The 20,847-nt window shown below is 45.4% G+C and overlaps 1 protein-coding gene and 1 long non-coding RNA gene across 3 annotated transcripts in view; one reads left to right on the top strand and one right to left on the bottom strand.

Moving 5' to 3' along the window:
* Positions 1-16,583, top strand: part of LOC138503422 (uncharacterized) — a 131,529-nt gene extending 114,946 nt beyond the window's left edge. The window contains exon 2 of the long non-coding RNA XR_011279634.1: positions 16,250-16,583. This is a non-coding gene — a long non-coding RNA (uncharacterized lncRNA). The remainder of the gene's footprint in view (positions 1-16,249) is intronic.
* RAPSN (receptor associated protein of the synapse) overlaps positions 1-20,847 on the bottom strand; it is a 447,427-nt gene that overhangs the window by 159,963 nt on the left and 266,617 nt on the right. For both annotated transcript variants that reach the window (XM_069623106.1, XM_069623107.1), the window contains exon 5: positions 18,864-18,986. In XM_069623106.1, coding sequence (XP_069479207.1) covers positions 18,864-18,986 — 123 coding nt within the window. The remainder of the gene's footprint in view (positions 1-18,863; positions 18,987-20,847) is intronic.

Genomic DNA, 20,847 nt, shown 5'->3' on the forward strand with positions numbered 1-20,847 from the left:
CTCTTCTGCCAAGTACTGCGACAAGGAAGATGGCTTGTAATCTCCTTTTCTTGATGTTGCAGGTCCCAGACCCGTACTTCTCTGTGGCTTGATTTGGAGACCAGGCGCACTCTCCTGCAAGGTACTGCCATGAGCAAATTGACTTTCAATGTACTCTCTCTTACTGTTATCTTCAGCAGTGGTTTTCGACCAACCACTGAGCTGAGGAAGATGACTCCTGAGGCATTCTCTCTTATGGTTAGCTTCTTCAGTGGTTTGCAACCAAAAACTATGCCAAGGAAGATGACTCCAGAGGCACTCTCTCTTATGGTTAACTGCTTCTATCACACCTGGACCCCACCGAGACTTTCTCTCTCTCCCGTTACCTCTTGCCCAGGAGCTTTTTGCTGGTTCTTGAACGGGCTGCGGGTCTTGTCTCGTGCTATTTCCTTCTGTTTAGTGCGCCCCTGTGCGGCTCTGCTGCAGGTTGTTGCTGGCGGTCACAGTGTTGTTCTGCGACCGTTCAGTCCACCCACTTCACTCATGCCACCACCCTTCAGCTTCCAGCTCTGGCTCAGACTTGTCACATGCCACCGGGTCAAGGATTCCCCTCTCCAACCTCTGGACTTGGCGAGCGGGCTGCTCGCGGCTTGCTTGGCATCCTCTCCTTGAACTACCCTGCTGGATTTCATCTCGCGGAGGTTAGCTGTCTCAATTCCTCAAGTCCTTTGTCTACTTTTATAGCGGTTGGTTAGCAATGGTTGGCATTAGGGTTTAAGTCCTTCTTCAATGTCTTTGGTCCTTTGATCTTTAATCCTCAACTCCTCCTCCTCATCTCAGTACCTCTATCATCAATTTCCCTTGGGTAGTCCATCCTCTCTTGTCTCAGCAAAAGTCAAGTCTATAGCCCTACACAGGTACATGGGATAGTTAGGTATGTGACTGGGGATTTCAAAGTGGGGAGATGTGTAGGGTGTAGGGTGTTGGGGAGGGGTATTATACCGCTTTTCCCTTAGATGTATGTCCTTGTCCCTAGAGGGGGTGTCTCACCCTATGAGATCCTTCCACTGAGTACCACCCCCAGGGGGACTATCGGGTAGCGGCCTCACCTTCCTAGCCTTGTGGGAAGGGGCTCCCCCTCGGGGAGAAGTGACGACATCTAAGGATTCATCACATACCCTTCCCCTAACGCTGCTGGCTTCCTCACCTTATAAAAGGAAACAGGACAGGAAATCCACGTTTCCTTGCTCCTTTGCCTTTCTGTGTTCCATCCTAAAGCAGAAGCGTTGAAGATCAAGGAACCAGCGCATTACCCTTGGGTTGGTATCCTTTCTAAGACTGAGCCATGTAAGGGGTGAATGGTCCATAATCAATTTGAATTTTACCTGTGAGGTAATATATGAGGTATCCTACGTCCCATTTTATTTCTAGGGCTTCTAATTCAATGGTAGTGTAATTCCTCTCTCTCAGGAATAGTTTTTGACTGATGTAAAGCACCGGATGTTCCACTCCATCATATTCTTGCGATAAAACTGCCCCTATCCCTAATTTGAAGGCATCGGTTTGGAGCAAAAATACCTTGTTTAAGTTAGGGACTTTTAAAATGGGCTTGCTGCAGAGAATTGACTTCAGGGTACCAAAACAGGCCTGATCTTCTTTTTGCCATGTTAGCTTCGGAGGTGCAGCATTCTTTAACTTATCAGTTAGACAGCAGGTAATGGCAGAGTAAGTAGGGATGAATCGCACCTGGTAACCGGTAATTCCTAAGAAAGCCCTCAGATCCCTTTTAGTTTTGGGAATCAGTGTTTCTTGAACGGCCCAGGTTTTTTCTAACTGTGACTGTAACAGTCTGTTTCCCACAAAGAAATCCAAATGCTTAACTGCTGATTGCGCTAAGTGGCACTTCTTGGGGTTAGCAGTTGGGCCAGCTCATCTTAGGGCTCTAGTCATTTCATACAGATGGTACACTTTTTTTTTTTTTTTTTTTTAGTTTGTATTGTGTTTGGCCTACAAAAGTAGGTTTTCACAAGTAAAAAAAACACAATACAATCAAATAGAACAAACCCATCATAAAAAAGAGTAATATAAAATGTCATCAACATTGCATCAACAGTAAAAACAAAAAAGGACATGGCTCCAACTCACTATATGCTGAATATGTATCTTCTTCCCCCAAAGGACCACAGGCAACTCATTCAGTTAGTCTCAAGAACAGGGATAAAAAGGCATACAATGACAAGATCAATTTTACCGAATTTCCCCACATTAGCCTGACCCAGAACATCTCACTCAATGACGCCTCACCCAACTAGCGCAGCCGAGGCCCAGCAAACCCAGGACAGTCTAGAGTGATGTGTTTCAAAGTTTCCCACCGTGGTGGATTCACAGAATCTGCACAAGTTACTAGTTTTGTCCCACTTAAACCTCCTTTCCAGGGCTGCAAGTTGGTTCAGGAAGAAGCGAATGTAAAAATTTTTGGGTAGGGAAAGAATGATAAATACATCAGGTTCTTCCGTCGCCTCCTTCTGAACCCTGCATACTCCCTGTAGAGCGAGAGATTGCCCAGTAAATCGGACGTTTCTGCCCAGTCTGCGATATATAATTTGCGCTTTACAACCCCCAGAAATTACTTCAGCTCGTCCAGGGAAGACCCGATACAATGGAGTATACTGCGCCTAGTAAGATTAAATTGGGAAAGGGTAGAGGCCATGTGAGATTGAGATAACTCACCCAATTCTTGGTAGAGGGAGTTGGAGTTGTTTCAGCATCTTAGCATACTCGGCTAGCTTGTTCCATAGGGCTCTGGCTGCCAGCTAGGCCCAGTTCATGTCTAACCAAAACATTGGGAACAGATTGATTCAAGCCCACGTTTTGCTTCCAAAGGAGCCACTGGAGAGTGTTTAGTGGGGCCCCCAAATCGAACAAAACTATGCCCGAGCCATATAGAATAGTCGGTTCGATATTTTGTGAATAAAACCTGATCAAAGGGATAAGGGGGTAGCAACAGAGTTGGGAGTAGATACGCTTCATTTTTGCCAGTAGGAAACCCCTTCCTAAATAGGGTAATCCATGCCCCCCCAGTTGGTTGCAAGGTTGAAATCCATTGTTCCCACCCTTTCCAAGAGCTGATGCCCTAGCCTCCAAATACAAGTTTTGGGACGTTTCTTGGTAAAAGATGACAACCTTTGATTTTTGCCCGTTAATTTGCAGGTTATTCTGAACCGCGTACTGGAAGAAGAGGGTCAGTTTCCTGAGGAGGCCAATTGGGGTTTTATAGAATAGGATGATATCATCGGCGAAAGCGAGCCAGTTTAATACTAAACTGCCCATCTTGATCGGATTGGTGTTTTCCGCCTTCCATAGGGCTGCGATGTCTGAAACATACAAAATAAAGAAGGTTGAGGCCACCACACAGTCCTGTCTCAACCCCACAAATGTGGAAACAGGAGCGGACATAGCCCTGTCCCTTGTCAGCCTGACCCTCAATAAGGACTCTCGATGTAGCAGTGCCAGAATCTGAACAATTGTTAGCGGGACCTCCCATTCTATGAGCTTGCGCCAAAGGGTTTCTCTGCTGACCTTATCAAATGCACGGGACATGTCTATCGAAGCCATATAGACAGTGCCCATCGCCCCCATTTTTACAGCCCCAGAGAGATGGGAAAATATTGAACCATTAAGAGAAGTCCCCATTCCCCAGCGGAAGCCCACCTGGTGTTTAGACAAAAGGTTAATAGCGATGGGAATGTAGCTCTTAGAATTGGACGCATCACCCTGTTTGAAAATTGGAATGATAATAGATTGCTTCTAAGCGGTGGGGATTTTGCCCTCCCTGTAGATGGTCCCAACAAGGTTCAGTAGAGGGTCGACCCATAATTCCGGCTCCTGTTTGAGGAGCAATCGCAGGATGCCATCAGGACTGGGGGCCGCAGCTGACCTCACCCTGCCAATAGCCCATCTGACATCTCCCTCATCCCAAGGACAACCAACCTCCCCCCCCCCCCCCCGAGTCCATATTACCCATGTTGAGGATAGAACAGTCCGACTCATTAGTGGGCCAAGCAAATTTTGTCTGAAGGTATCCCACCTAGACTTGCTCGGCGGTTTATAGTGATAATGTCGAATTACAAAATGTCGAAAGTAAAAATGTGGAAAAAAAAAATCAGAAATTATTTTTTTGGAATGTCCTTTTTTTAAAAATGTTCTGTTCGAAATGGGGGGGTTTCCCCCCAAACCCTCCCCCCTTTTTTTAAACCCTTTTTTTAAACGCACGAAAGCACAAAAAAAACATGTAAAATAAAAAAATGACATATTGGAATTTTTTTTTTCGCCCATTTTCTTCCGACTTTTTGCAGTCGACATTATATCTCCACACCATGCTCAGCTATGTCACAACCTCTGCCAGCAGCCGGACCCTTAGAGACTTGCCTGACTTTGGTCCAGAAATTAGCATGGTTATTACCTGACAAGGGTTTAATTATTGCCTGGTTTGCTGCGATGTGAGCCTGCCTTTTGCTGTTTATTAACACAGAATTATAGCAAGCTAAAATGTTCTTCTTTGCAGCCTGGTATTGTGTTGCCGGCAACTGGATAGAAGTAAGGGAGCACAGTGCCTTCCTCTTGTGTTTCCTTTGTGCAGTATTCGTCATATGATTGTACATTTTGAGAAATGTCCTGCACATGCAGACGTTCCATTTGACTGTCAAACCTCCTCTAGCTGGAAAAGCAAAGGCTGTAGACAGCTCAGTTGGTAAATGCTCCAGCCTTAGATGGACCACTAAAAGTATGGGACGATGGTCACTGCCCACAAACGGGCTTCCCATAAGCAGTTCAGAGCAGCTTAGCAAGGGGGCAGAAATAAAGAAGTGATCAATCCAATATTTAGAAGTGCCACGGGACCAGGTATAAAAGGAAGCCACTTCATCAAGGGAGGGCGAACATAAGCCCACACCCCAGTTGAGCAAGTGATTGGGCAAGATAAGGGCGGGGTCAGCAGGGTCCAATGAGGGACCAATGAGGGATTAAAAGGCACTCTGACTTGGCCTGTATCCTGTCGAGCACCGTCCCCACAACGGGCGTTAAGGTCACCTCCCAAAATAATCATTCAGCCAGAAAAGGGCTTGCCATAGATGGAAGATCTTGCCACTTGAGCACAGTAAGAAAGTCAAACTACAAGGTGGCCAAAAGACAGGAGAAAATCTTGTGGCATAGCCTTTTTAGAGTATATTTATTTTGCATTTTTAAAGCGCTCACACAGCCCGCGGGCATTGAGGCGCTGTTACAGGAATTGTTCATTTTTTTTTTAGTTGCGTAATAGTTTTTTTGTTTGTTGTTGTCTTAGTTGCGTATTTATAACGCGCTTAAACACCCAGAGGTTTCTAAGCACGGACCCGGGGATCGAACCTGTGTTGCTTTGTGTCGTCTTGCTTCCAAGGCGCGCACGTTGCTGTTAAGCTATCCTCCCGGGACATTTAGAGTATATGGTACTCTAAATGGCACTAAGCAGTAAAATGCAAAAGTGCACAAGACTATAAAAAAGAAAACACCACAAAAGTATCCACTGCCACCAGCCCATCCTGGAATATTGTGCAATTAACCACAAAGTTAACTAAAACAAAGTTAGAGACACAAAGTGTCTCTACCGCACTTCACAGAAGGTGATATGTGCAGGGAAGAATAAATGGTGAACTTTACTATGGAAACACAGAACACTGAAAGCCATAGGGCTTGATCAGTGCCCCCAAAACAAATGAACAAAGCAAGTTGAGTGGAGAAAAAAAGCTTCACTTACCTCCAAAAATCTGGGAAGGTTCAACACAATAGGAAAAGGTGGGGTGTCCCATTAATATCTCTGGGGGGAAAGCAGCCAGAAGAAGAATCATTCGTAACAATGGCACTGACACCCACATCTTCGCATTGGCTATTAGGGAATCATTGGGGTTTGGATAAGTTTGAGTTCACCCTATGAATCAAAGCTCCAAAGAAGAGCAGGTACAGAGTTTCATAAGTTTCCTAGTAGGGAGATGTTCTGCATTACAGCAGAGATCACAGGCAGCGCTGATCCGCTGGGCTGGATAGAATTCCGGACTATCTTTGGTGAGAAAAACAGCAGCTATGTAACTCTGCTTTCTGGGACTAAAACTGGCATTTTGAACATTTTCCAAATGCTAATTCTATGCCAGAGTCTTATGTTTTGAGGCTGCATTAAGATTTTCTTTTTTTAAAATATTTATTTTGTTATTCATTTTCTAAATTATTGACAGTCGTCCCCCGCCACAACTTTTGGAGCCAGTCTTGTAGAGTAGGTGGTGATTGTTGCTTCCACTTTTCCCCAATCACTCGCCATGCCGCTATTAATAATATCATGAACCACTTTTTCTGTGTTTTGGTGGGAGCTTTCAACTTTGGTTCCCACATACCACACAGCCATACCTTTGCTCCTAGCTGATCTACTCCCTGAAACATTCTTTGCATTTGTGGTTTAACCCCGTTCCAGAACTTCTGTAGCTCAGGACATTCCCTCCATATATGTTTCCAGTCCCCCGCCTTTTTGCACTCCCTCCAGCATTGACTGCATGACTGTGGGAACAATACATGTATCCTCTTGAGGGTGTAATGCTATTGTAACAATATGTTTGTCCACATGTCTCTTATCTGTATGGCTTGAGTTAATTTTGGAATAGCCCCCACATGTATTCCCGGTGTTCCTTTGGTATTGCCTCCCCTGGGGTTGCATTCATTCCTCATGTTCATTCAGGAATCCATAGATATTAGAGATCAGTTTCTTTGAGCCTGTGTGTGAGGTTATGTATGCTTCGTTAATTCGTTGGCGTTAATTGTCTTGCTGCCGCTTGTTTAATCCGTGGGGTGACCAACCAATGTTTCAGTTGTCATATTTAATCTCAGGCCTAGTTCTTGTATACAGTTTTCAAATGACCTTACAGATGGCTCCTGGTACATATCTTAGTGCATCCTGTATCCACCCATTTCTTGTATACTCCTTTTCCCATCCCCAGTTGGAAGTCAGGGTTCCCAAACATCGGACAAAATGGGGCCGGCAACAACGTAAGTGTCCCTCTTTCTATCACTGAATCCCAAGCCTCCATCCCCACCCCCAATACTTCACTAATCTTAATATTAGCATGTCTGTCCTGCTCGTTTAGCCATAACAAGCTCACTAGGGGAGACCCCGCAACTGCTCCATCCCGTCTAGCCCAGGTTTTATGCAGCCCCCCTCCCCATTGACAATTCTCTCAACACTCATATCTGTGTTCCTTCATAATATTTATTAAAATGTGGAAGGGTCATGCCCCCTTTATTCCTTGGGGCTGTTAGCATGGCCATTTCTACTCTGGGGGGTCTTTTTATCCAAATATTGATGACATTGCCTTGTTGAGGGACTTGAAAAATATTGTTGTACTCTAATGCACAGAGCCTGAAAATAATATAATAATTGTACCAGAACTTTCATTTTTATCGATGCTATCCTCTCTCACCGTGATACTGTTAGTGGGTTACATTTTACCAAGTCATATTTGATTCTTTCCAATAGTGGCAGGTAGTTTGTACTATATAATTGTCCTATCCTTTTAGTGAGTTATATACCTATATATGCTATGTCTTGTTCTGCTTGTTTTTGTTGTATTATTGTGGCTAGGCTATCCATCTTGTCTTGGTCTTCAGACAGATTTAAAATGTCCAATTTCTGCCTATTGATCTTTAGACCCAAGATCCCTCCGTAGACATCTAGCTCCTGCATCAGAAGTGATTGTTCTGGGTCTGTCAGAGCTATCAGCATGTCATCTGCGAAGGCAACTACCTTATGTGCTACTCCCGCCATTTCTATGCCTCTAATCTGTTCGGTATCTCAAAGTTTTGTTAATAGTGGTTCTAAGTAAAGCACATAGAGTAACAGTGATAGGGGGCCGCCTTGTTTAGCGCCCCGACCCAATGCTACTTTATCTGTTACCATTCCGTTCAGGACAATACGAATTCCCGGTAATTTGTAATACGCTCGCAGCATTTGTATACAATTTTCCCCCGAATCCCATGCATGGATTCTAAGATGCGAAACAGCATAGACCATTTGACCCTATCAAATGCTTTTTCTGCATCTAGTCAAACTAATATTGCCGGGGTTTGGGTTATCCCTATTTTGTCTACCAAATGGACAATTCGACGTGCGTTATCAAATGTTTGTCTTGACAGAATGAATCCTGATTGGTCATATCCGCTCGGTTTGGTCAATTTTCAAGCACCTACATGTATAATTTTACATCAAGATTGATTAATTCTATCAGCCGTCAGGATCCTGGTATTGTCGGGTTTTTACCTTGATTATGGAATACTAACAGTTTGGCCTCATTCATTGACGGGGTGATATTCCCCATTTTCTAAAATGTATTGTATAGCGGGAGCCGGAACTAGGCTATCAGCATATTTTCTATAAAATATCACAGTAAATCCATCTAGACCTGGAGCTTTGTTTAGTGGTAGATCTTGTATTGCTTTTTTAACTTCTTCCTCCCTAATTTCTTCATCTAGAACCATCTTCTCTTCTCTCGATATCTCTGGGAGTGTTAGTCTTGTGAGGTAATCTACCTGATCCTGCTCTGATGGATTTTTATGTTGAATATAGGTTTTGGTAGTATTCTCTGAACACTTCCCCAATGTCCTAGTTTTTTTTGTTTGGAGACGCCCTTGATTGATTTGTAATTTTCTGACTGTATACATTGTTTGTCCCTCAATTTATTTGTCTGGCCAGGTGTCTATCCGCTTTGTTAGCTTTTACATAAAGCCAATGCTTTACATATAGGAGAGCTTTTTCTGCCCTTTTCGTTCGAATGGTTTCCAATTGTCCCTGGACATGTCTCAAATCTTTTTTTAATCCACTGCTAGGGTTTTTAGATATTTCTCCCTGGATTTGTGTAGTTTCCCCTCTAGTTCCTTTTCCCACTGAACTCTTTGTTTATCTCTCCTAGCTTTAAGTGCTATCATGTGTCCCCTCATTACTGCCTCAAAGGCTTCCCATATTGTCTCTTGTGTAAGAAATATTGTTCTATCTTGTCTCTTATAGTGGCTACCTGTATTGGGTCGTGTAAGAGGTCGGCTGGTAATTTCCTATGCCAGAGCCCCGCTTTCCTATTTTTCATACAAATGCCCATCCACAATGGGGCATGATCTGATAGTGAGATTGCTCCCAGTTCTATATTTTGCACTTTCACCATTACCCTTTGGACACCCAGATGTAATCTCTTCTGGACATAGAGTATGTACATGATAGTAATGGGTGAAGCCCTGTGATTGGCCTCTTATTACCCTGCACACGTGTTGGAGCGCTAATGTCTCAATTTTCCGCCGTAAGGTTTTTGATGGGGTCCACGATCCCTGATTCAGGTCTCCTGACCTATCCACTTTAGGCTGCCATGCTAGATTAAGCTCCCCTGCCATTATTATTTCACCAGTGTTTCTAATTGAGCTAGAACATCTCTCAAGAACCCTCCCTGACCTGTGTTCGGGGCGTACACTGATGCTAATGTGACCATTTCATCTTCTAGGGTCTCATTCAGGAACAAATACCTTCCCTCTTTATCCATCATCGAATCTTGAATTTGCAAGCCCAGCTTATCGTGAAATGCTATTAGTACCCCCGCTTACTTTGCTCCTGTATTAGCCTGATAGATTTGCGTATAACCTCTAATTTCAGGTTCCCCCTATCTTTTTTTACTGATGTGGGTTTCTTGTAACATGAGGATATCCAATTTTTCTCTGTGCAGAAAGTTTTCCATCTTTCTCCTTCTTACTGGGGTATTCAGTCCCCTTACATTATAAGTGAGAATTTTAATTCCCCCCATTTTAATCACCTCCTTCACCAACAACCCCCAACTTGGTGCTTCCCTCCCTACCCAAACCCTTCCCCTGAGGAGGGCCCAGGTTCCTATGTTCGCTCGGACGTATAGCCCGTCGTGCCTGACCCTCTTTCTTACCCAGAGAAATAGTGATCGTGGGGATTCCTAACCCCACTAAGATTCCAAGATACCCCCCCACCCTTGGGCCGCATATCTTATAGTTCTTATCTGGGTGTATCTCGCTGTCTTGTATCTCTGTCTCATTGATCCATTTCTTAAAGGTGCTCTTTCCCTTTTTCTGTACTGTTTTCCAGTCCCACAGTCTTCTTCGGCCTCTGTCTCCCCTTTGTTGGTTCTCTGCCACATCCTCACCTTCTTCATGTATTTTCAAAATCTGCAGGCCCTCCTCACATGCCGTGGACCTCCTCACATGTCATGATTCTATGTTGTCTCCCATTCCATGTAAATAGCAGGCCGGACGGAAATGTCCATTTATGTATGACTTGTTCTGTAATTTTTTATTTCAACTGTTGCCCCTTACTGCCACCTAACTGGGTGTGTTGTTTGGATTCAATGTTTGTTCGATATATATATGTAACATATCAGCCTCGGATGAAGAGCTATGTTTGAGCTCGAAACATGTGTCAGGCTATTCCGACCTTCTTGAATAAATATCAGACCGCAGTTAATGCTTGCACTTCCTTGGCGCAGCGTGTCTGTGAACCTTCTGTTTTCTGTAATTGCTCTGTGGTAGTACATTGGCAGTGTACCCACACCTCACAGGACACCCGCTGCCTGGCGCTTACTTTAAATCACTGTACAAGCGCTGTGGATATCTTTGACTTACCCTGCCAACCCTCATTGTTATATTTTTTTATATATGGTACCAGGGGTACCCTCTCAGATTCGTTCTGCTGCCTTATTTGGTAATATACCTCTCATGGGTGTTTTGGTGTTTTTCCACTTTGTTCTGGTGCTACTTGGTGCTTTTATTATATCCCCCCTCCCTGCTGTGGGAGTCGTGCCTTGAATCTGAAGGTAGGCTTGGTGCTCTTTCGACCTTAATTCTATGTCAAGACGGAGGCGAGCATTAAGCTTTCTCTTCTCTTTATTTCACTCTCCAGCAGTTTCAAAAAATACATCATATTTTGTGAAAACATTTTTTTTTTTCCAAAAAACTTCCAGTCCCATCATTCTCTGTAGTTCTAGTCTCTATGCCTTAGCCCTTCCTGTTCCTGTGTTCCTCCTCTTCTTTTCCTGCTCTCCAGATAAGTAACACGTTATTTCAGAGCTCCGTGAATTGTATATTTATATGAAGTGGGATTGTGTAGTGTTTAATGCTTATAACGAGATAATGTTATGGGAGTCATAGTGGGACCGAGCGGGAGTGCAGCGCAGCGTAACAGTTTTGGTATTTACTGAGGAGAATCGGCGGCCCTGTGCCGCATTACCCGACACATCAGAGGCCTGCCGATCTCCTCATTTAAGCCTGCAGCGCTCCTTAGCGCGACCGAGGGCGAGCGGCCCCCACCCTTGGAGGGGCGGAGCAAGCGGCGCGAGCGGGAAGTCTTCCCTTCCCGCTCGCGCTAAGGAGTTAGTTAGCCCCCACCCTTGTGGGGGCGGAGCGGAGCGCGAGCACACACGGAAGCTCGCGCTCCCAGAGAGGGAGAGCCCCCTCCTTTGTGAGGGTGGAGCGCTGCTTACAACCGCGTGAGCCAATAAGAGCGCAAGCGCTCGGCTCAGAGAGCCCCCCCACCCTTGGGGAGGAAGAGCAAAGCACACGACATGGAGAGATTCCGGTTTGAAGGGATTTCCCTGTTGTGTGCTTCGGAGCGTTAATAAGCTCAGTGATTTAACGTGAAGAGATTTCACTCGAATATAGCTTCAAAGCATATACTTTCACGCATAACACATAGAGCCTAGCTCTGAAGAACCCTGCACAGCAGGAAAGAGGGCAGACAGGTGCAGCCTCATAGAGTGGAGCAGTGGACGTGCCCCTACACCTGGAAAGATATTTGAAAGGCACCTAACTTTGAGTGGAGTGATGAAGAGCAAGAGGCAACCTATCCAGAGGATTTAGCCTACAGCTTTAAAGAAGTGCTGGGAGATTCGCTCACAGAGGCAGTAGCGCAGGGTGTGAGACCCCTGCAAGACAGGCTACATACCATAGAATTATACCTGAGTACTCAAGGTAAATGCACCGAAGACAGCACGTCCACCAGGGTCGCTGCAAAGGACCCCAAGGGGTGTAACAAGGCCCGGAAGAGCAAGGACTCTTCTGACCCCCCGGGCCAAACTGAGGGGGCAAATACTGAGGCCCCGGAGGCTTTAGACGCTTTTAGTAAGCTAAGAGAGGCGTTCATAAAGAAAACACAGGTGCCAAGCCTCGAGACCCCATACCCAGGGGATGATAATATGGGCAACATAGAGGGAATTTTTCCCGAAGAGGAAATCCCAGAATCCCCTACCTCTTCACAAGAAGAGGCAGACAACAAAGGGGACGAGAGCAGCCAACCTCCGCCGAGGAAGAGGCTCAGAAAGCTCAACAATTTAGAGGACTATGAGGCGTCCGATATGTTTAACCCCGAGGATATCAGAAACGCAAGATCATCAGAATGGGTACCGTTGCCAAGAGTGGCGAAATACATGACACATAGATTGCGAAAGGCCTTAGAAAAACAAGTCAAGCAGAGGATGAGGGCAGAGTGCCCGAAACCGGAGTTACCAGGGAAGGTAGCAGAGGCTCCGGAGCTTGATCCGAAAATGTTGTCATTTGTCTCAAAAGCGAACAAGGACCCAAGAAAAGGCATTGATCACTCTTGGAAAAACTGTCAGGAGAAACTTCTTGACATTGCAGGACCATTAGCGAAGTTCATGGATCTGACCGAAAGTGCGAAGGACACGGGGAAGAAGTGGACCCAGGAGTCCGGGCAAACTGGGCCCAGAGAGCAGTATGCCTCTTAAGCAATGCGAACTGCGCAATTTCTTCTGAGCGCAGGAAAGGGCTTCTGCTTAAAATTGATCAAAAGTTAGGAGACCTGTCATCCTATGAAGCGGGCGAAGCCGCGCAGGGCCTTCTATTCGGTGAAACCGTCGGCAAAGAAATGGGGAGGTTTGTTGGAACATACACCTCCCTAGAAAAGGCCCAAGCATCCATAAAAAAGATTTTCCTGGCACAAATTTTTGGAGGGATCGGTCGGTCTAGAGGCCGAGCGGCCGGTCGCTACCAAGCATTCAGGAGGCCTCAAGGCAACAGAAGTAATTACTGGGAAAACAGACAGCCGGACGCATTCTTCCCACCCAGGGGTTGCTTCCCGAGGGGAAGACGTAACAGAGGACAAGGGAGAGGACACAATTTCCCCACAGGTGAGAGTCCCAAATTATCCACCAGTTGGGGGGAGAACAGCAATATTCTGGGAGAACTGGCATGCGCTTTCCAGCGATGCCTGGGTGTTGCAGATGACAAAAGGCATGCACATAGATTTTATAGAGACTCCCACTCAAAGTCAGGCGCCACGTCCTCTAAACACGAAAAGAGATAGATCTTTTGCACGCAGAACTACAGCAGTTAGCAGAAAAGCAGGCGATAGGGCCTTGCGTGATCCCTCCCAAATTTGTGAGCAACATGTTCTTAGTCCATTGAAAGGACAAAGTGAGACCCGTAATAAACCTAAAATACATGAACAGATGGGTAACGTACAACCATTTCAAAATGGAAGGAACTCACCATCTCAGAAACACACTCAGACAAGACGATTGGTTAGTGAGGATAGACCTCAAAGATGCTTATTTAACAATACCAGTTCGAAAAGATTTCCATCCATTCCTAGCATTCTACTGGGGCGAGCAATTATGGCAGTTTGCTACCATGCCGTTTGGCCTGCCGTCAGCGCCATGGGCTTTCACAAAAATTATGAAACCAGTAGCAGCAGGGAGAAGGGGATTTGTATGATTATATACCTGGATGATATCCTTCTGATGGCCTGCTGCAGGGAGACGCTCCGCTACCAGACCAGCTGGGTAGTGAATCTCCTGACGTCGCTGGGATTCCTAGTGAACCGAGAAAAATCGGAAATGAAACCAGCCAAGAGAATAGAATTTCTAGGTTTCGTTATAGACACCAGATCAGCGACACTAGAACTTCCAAACAGAAAAATAAGAGACATAAAAAGGGAGATAAGAACATGTCTCAGCAGAGCAGTCATATCTCTACGCACAATAGCTTGAGTGGTGGGCCTCCTAGCAGCCTCCATACAAGCAATATTCCCAGGGCCACTACACTATCGAGCCCTACAGAGACTAAAGATAAGACACCTTCAACAGGGTCTGCAATATCAGCAGCTAGTCCACATCAACCAGGAAGCCAGAACAGAACTGGAGTGGTTGCTAGCAAACATGGAAGCATGTAACGGGAGAGCCTTTTTCGGCGATCGTCCAGACCTGATTATAGAGTCGGACGCCAGCAGAGCAGGATGGGGAGCCCGTTGTGGAGACCTTCAGACAGGGGGGAAGTGGAGTTCGGATGAACTCAAACTTCACATCAACTGTCTAGAATTACTAGCCGGGTCATTTGCGATCAAGGCATTTACGAAGGGGAAAGTGAACTCCTGTATTCTGTTGAAAATGGACAACATTTCAGCAGTGAAATATATCAATCATCTAGGAGGAACGAGATCCAAACTTCTGGCGGAGATAGCCAAGAATTTCTGGCACTCCTGCCTAGAATCAGGGATTTCGGTAGTAGCAGAATACCTGCCAGGATCACAGAATGTGATAGCAGACTGGAACTCCAGGTACTTCTCGGACTGCAGCGACTGGAAGCTGGACCGGGAAGTTTTCCGACAGCTGGAAGAACGTTGGGGGCTGGTCCGTACAGATCTGTTTGCGTCCAGACTGAACGCACAGAAGAAGAGGTTCTTCAGTTGGAGATTAGACCCAGTAGCAGCTGGAGTGGATGCCTTCCTGCAGGACTGGAGAGAACAGATTCTCTGCGCCTTCCCACCTTTCCTAATGCTGAGCAGAGTTCTAGCGAAAGCTCGCAGAGAGGCGGCGAATCTGATACTAATAGCTCCAATATGGAAATCACAAGTTTGGTTCCCAGCACTCATAGAAATGTTAGTAGACTATCTGAGAATGTTACCACAAGGAGTGAACCTGCTCACGGACCAAGTTGGGTCATTTCACCCTCTGAGAGTGAGGGGGACGCTGCCATTGATGGCGTGCAGGATCGCAGGAGATGCTGGAACCTCCCAGGCATTTCGCCGCAGGCTGCAAGTCTCATCGCCGAGTCATGGGCTCCCTCAACCAGAAGGAGCTACGACACAGCTTGGAATAAGTGGTCGTCTGGTGCAGAAGGAGAGATTTTCATCACGTTTCTGCACCTGTAGTCGAAATACTGAATTTTCTGGCCAAACTTCTGCAGGATGGCAAAGCATATAGAACCATAGGAGTCTACAGATCTGCGATTTCGGCAGGTCATATACCACTTGATGGTACACCAGTGGGAGAGAACATAACAGTGATTAGACTCCTGAAAAGGAATAAGATTTAGGAAGCCACCTCAACCTAAGTACAAAGTATTATGGGACGTATCGGTGGTGCTGAAACTGCTAACAGACTGGCCTAGCAACAGATACCTATCGCTAGAAAAGCTATCAGTGAAAACTAGCCATGTTACTGTGTATGGTATCATGCAGGAGAGTGGCAGACGTGAAGGCACTGGAGATAGATAGAAAGACATATGGACCGGAAGGAGTAACTTTTTATCTAGCAAAGAGAACTAAAACAGGCTCATCTACAATCACATACCCATACATGTAGGACTATCCGAAATGGTGCGTGGCCTCATGTATTAAAGAGTATGAGAGTAGGACAGCGGCAATGAGACCAGTAGGAACAACCCAACTACTTATAGCGCGCAGAAAACCACACAAAGGCATAGCATCAGCTATGATAGCGAGATGGTCAGAGATACCATGGGCCTAGCGGGTATTGATTTATCTACATTTGGAGCACACTCAGTCAGAGGAGCGATGGCGTCAAAGGCATTGGGGCAAGCCGCAGCCTTACAAGATATCATGAAAGCAGCAGATTGGGCTAGTGATAAAACATTTAGGACGTTTTATTTTAGACCAATCAACAGGATAGCAGGAGCAGTAGCAAGAAGCTTTGAACAAGCTTAATGCGTGCCTCCGTCTTGACATAGAATGAAGATTCCCCCTGCTAATAGCGCAGGGAGCTCTTGATTCTATTAAAGACAAGGAGGCGAGCATTAAATTCCCGACCCAGATACACAGAAAATGGGAAAAGTATTGTAATGAAGGAAATATGAATTGTGAGTAACCATGATGACCATTTCTTCCCAGAATAGGATGTGTATTCCCAGCCCTAATATATCTCTATTGTTTACTTTCTGACACTAGGAGATGACCAAAAGAACGGGTGAATTCTATTCGAAGAGGTTGGATTGTTCCGATCAGATTGCAAGTTCCGAAGCAAGAGATCGAATCCGCTGAAAGCAGGAAAGGCGAAGTTGTTGGGCCCGTTGGCAAGTTAATGTTACAGAGGATTTTAGTTTAAAGCAGTCAAAGAAGAGGAGGAACACAGGAACAGGAAGGGCTAAGGCACAGAGACTAGAGACTAGAACTACAGAAAATGATGGGACTAAGTTTTTTGAAAAAAAAAAAATGTTTTCACGAAATATGATGTATTTGTTGAAACTGCTGGAGAGTGAATTAAAGAGAAGAGAAAGCTTAATGCTAGCCTCCTTGTCTTTAATAGAATCAAGAGCTCCCTGCGCTATTAGCAGGGGGAATCTTCATTGTTATTGATTTAGCGTTTGCGTGATTCTGCCAGTCGGACACACAGCAGAAAGCCCATTAACCGAGATGCTGCAAGTTAAAATAGAACGCAATCATCAGATTCTCTATCTGCCGGTTGGGCATGTTTTACCTTCTATCCCTCTGAGGCCTGGCTGTCTTCACCTCCTTTGGCGACATCTCGGCACCTCCTCCTTTCCCTTCACCCGCAAGCTTCTATCTTCTGAGCTCTTCCTAGGAGACGGCAAATATCTCCCTGCGGTCCTTTTCTTTCGGGCGCCATAGGTCAGCGGCCGCACCACTGCTGTTTAGGGATCAAAGGGGTCCTCCTAGCTTCAGAGCTTCCCCCGCCTTTGCTCCTCGTGGCGGGTCACACACACTGTTGTTCTGGCTGATGTCTGAGTCCGAGGCTTATCTCATTCTGGTATTAGCTTTTGACACAGAGGGGCATCAGAACTTCTGCCACTAATTAATTTCTGGCAAACATTGCTTTATTTTACTGTTTTTAGGTGCGGCCCGGTGGGGAGAGACTCTCAGGTACGTTTTCCTTCGCCGGCCGACATCTTGGACTGCATTAAGATTTTTTAGGCCTTTTTAAGACTTTTTAAACAACACATTTTCCTTTCTGTGGTCTCAGATAGCCAGCAGGGAACATCATGTATTTTATTACATTAGCTTCCAAATAATCTCTGGAGCATAGGAAGACAGGGTTTGGTGTGTGGCAAGACTGGGAAAAGCTCATTCTGAAGCCTTTGTTCCTACGTGAAGTTTCCCAGCCAGGATAAGTGTGCCCATATATGCATTAGTGGAGAGAAGGGAGGAACCCAGCAGATGTATTTCAACTATTTTATCTGCATGTTCCGAGGTAAATGCCCTTAAAAACCATCGGTTTGTGATATATTTATTTTGGCCCTTTCCATATAAAGAGTTTACAGTGCTTTGTATACCACACCTGTCTACTAGCTGGTCAATCCTGACACCAACACTGTGAGTATATTTTAACATTTTACTGTGCCTTATTTTGGGTGGCTATACACATTGTTGATTGGTTGTAGACTTCAGATTCCTAGATGTGACTAGGAGAGGAGTAACATATTAGGAGTACATTCAACATTATTGCAAGTGTTAGAGCATTCTTTGTGTGTTTGTACTTATGAGTAAAAACTATAATAATAACTATACTGCAAGTGTAAATGTATGTTTTTAATAATAGAGCTGTGTAGGGAAGTTACTGATCACATCTAATGTTAATCGTTTACATAAGGGTAAACCCCCAAATTGGTTCCAATATGTTCTTGGGGTTGACTCACAACAATATTTCTGTCCTGTCAGGTGCTATAGGAAGTGGTTCTCTTGCATTTGTGCAGACATAGGGCCTCATTACACGGACGGCGGTAAGGGTTAACGGTCACCGTTAATGGCAACGGTGACCGTTAACCCTTACCGCCGTACTACGAGGTCCCTTAGCGGGTTGGTGCTTTAACGCCTGCTTTTTGCAGGCGTTAAAAACCAACCCGCTAAGGGACCTCGGAGCTAATTACGGCACCGCAAAATTGCGGTGCCGTAATTAGCGCCTTCCCCATTCCCATAGAGCCCTATGGGGCAGAAATGGGAATGGGGAAGGGCAATGGCGGAAGGGGGATTTACCGCCCCTCCAACCTTGGAATGGGGCGGTAAATCCCCTTTCCGCCAAGGCGGTGCCGGTATTTTACCGGCATGGACCAAGGTGCTAATAGCACCTTGGTCCTCCGCCTACCGTGTAATGAGGCCCATAGAGTACTCTCCAGAGCTTTGTGTCGGATGGTTACATGGCATTTCATCGCGGGATGTTTTTTCGCAGTTTTTTTTACCGTGATTTTTTTCCCGAAAAAACCCATCACATTTTTTTTGGGGGGGTTACCCCCCCCCATCCCCCATTTTCTAAAAAAATGCGAGGTTTTTTTCCGAAAAAAATTTGCGGTAAAAAACCCGCAAAAAAACATCCCCCGACGAAAGGACGTTGTACCGTGTCGGATATAGCACTGTTTTGACCACCTCTGGGGAGGGCCAGGAGAGGTTAGGCTTTGGCAAGCGGGGTATGATGAAATTCCTGACAAGATTGTGTCAATATTTTTTGCCAATTCCAAATACTCAACCAGAATTGACTATATGATGATCACATGAACCAAGCTCCAGGCACTTTCCCAACTGGACACATCAATCTCCTCCACTGACTCACCTTGTCCAGGTCCTTCTGGATCACCCAGCACTTGGCCACCCCCAGCAGCACTTGCGTTTGTCCCAGACGGTTCCCGATCTCAGTCATGATGCTCATCGAGGAGTCATAGCGTGGGAAGGCTGTCTATAGAGAGAGTAGAAGGTTAATACGTTCGATATGGCTTAATGAAGTCAGATATTAAATGAAATATCTTCTATGTTAATATGATATTTACAAAACATCTTGCAGTTTGCAGAAGGTAAGGTGAGTCACTGGACAAAGGAAAGGTTTAGCACTCTACATAGTACTTGTTGGTTGGACATGTACATTTCAAATCTTTCTATAGAAACGGTGCAGGAAGGTAAATGAGGAATGTCCAGACCGAAGTCCTAGCTTTCATCTCTAAAATGCTTTGGAAGCTTTGAGACTTTCAACTACTGAAGGTTTGATCAGGTGCTAACACTGTAGAGGGTAGTGACAGGGGGGAAGTAAGGGGAATTCCAACTATTTCTTTGCAGAGCCGCATAACTCACCCGTACCCTCCTCAGTAATTTATGTTTGGTTTATTTTGCCTTTTGTCCTGTGCTCAAGTTATTCATTTTGCAATATTTGCAGTTGGCAACGGTTGTGAACTTACCATTTTGAATGTAATGTTCCTGAGAGGAGCGAAGGGCAATAATAGAGAAAAAGGTCAATTAACAACCGTTATTGACAAAAGGAGTCACTAATTCTGCGAACTCATAGAATGCACATTTGAGTAGATGACTCTAATTACTGAAATGTCAATTAAAAAAACTGAAACTTTGTATGTGCCAGCATCATTACTAATATTCAGTGGGCCTCAATACGAGGTGTGCGGTAAGGGATTACCGGCACCGGTAAGGGCACTGGTGCCGGTAATCCCTTACCGCCATACTACGAGTTACCTTTGCGATCCTCCCTCAACGCCTGGTTTTTCCAGGCGTTAAGGACGGGACCCGCAAAGGGAATCTGGAGCTAATAACAGTACCGCAATTTGCGGTACCGTTATTAGCGCCTTCCCCATTCCCATTGAGCCCTATGGGGGCTCAAATGGGAATGGGGAATGGCCCTGGTGAATGGGGAATTACCGGTCCCGCCAACCTTGGAATGGACCGACCGGTAATTGCTCCATTCACCAGGGCGGAGTCGGAACGAGTTTGGAGGCAGCCATGACGCTAATAGCGCCATGGCTACCTCGAACCTCGTAATGAGGCCCAGTGTGTTTTTTCTTTCACGGTATCAGCAAAGCTGGTGGCCTTTTTAGTGCACATTCTATGGTGAAAGTGTTTTGTTTTTTCGTGTCAGGGAAGGTGCTAACATTTACAATCTAAGATCTACATTTGCTGGAACAAATCAGGGACTGTTAAGTGGGACAGGGCAGAGCCCTCGCAGTCTCCAAAAGCTTCTCCTGAGCAGGGGCACTACAGAGGCACCCTCTGTCACCCACTAATACAGACCCATTCGGTTTCTACGGTGCGTATGTGCAGAGTAATGAAGTGCTCAAGGGACTTGCAGTAATAAAGGGGCACCGTGTGATCACTTTAAAAGCTGTAAAGCCATTAGAGCAATGAGACATTTCTCTGCAGCGGAGCAGCCCAAGCCACACATGTAAGAAGAGGCTGTCCCAATGAGTATGTAAGACTTGTGGTTTGCACACATTTACTGCAAGAATGAGTATTGTTATAAATGAAGTTACCACCAAGCCTGGTGTGTATAATGTGCTCTGATGGCTTCTATGCTTGAATCATTATCAGAGACATATGTCAAATGTAAAAACCAGAATATAAATATTCCCAAAACGCTCTTTGATTTTATGTAAAGCAGCTAATACCACCATTCCAGCCATTTCTCCCACTCCCCCTTTCCCATAGGTGATTTATTTACAAAAGGAGGAGGATTTACTCTGTGACTGTCTTTTATACACTGGGTGAGGGGATATTTCTTTACAACCCACAGACATTTATATACAATGTGCAGGTTTGAT

This window comes from Ambystoma mexicanum, chromosome 11 (assembly GCF_040938575.1).
Source record: "Ambystoma mexicanum isolate Mex_15411 chromosome 11, UKY_AmexF1_1, whole genome shotgun sequence".
Lineage (NCBI taxonomy): Eukaryota > Metazoa > Chordata > Amphibia > Caudata > Ambystomatidae > Ambystoma > Ambystoma mexicanum.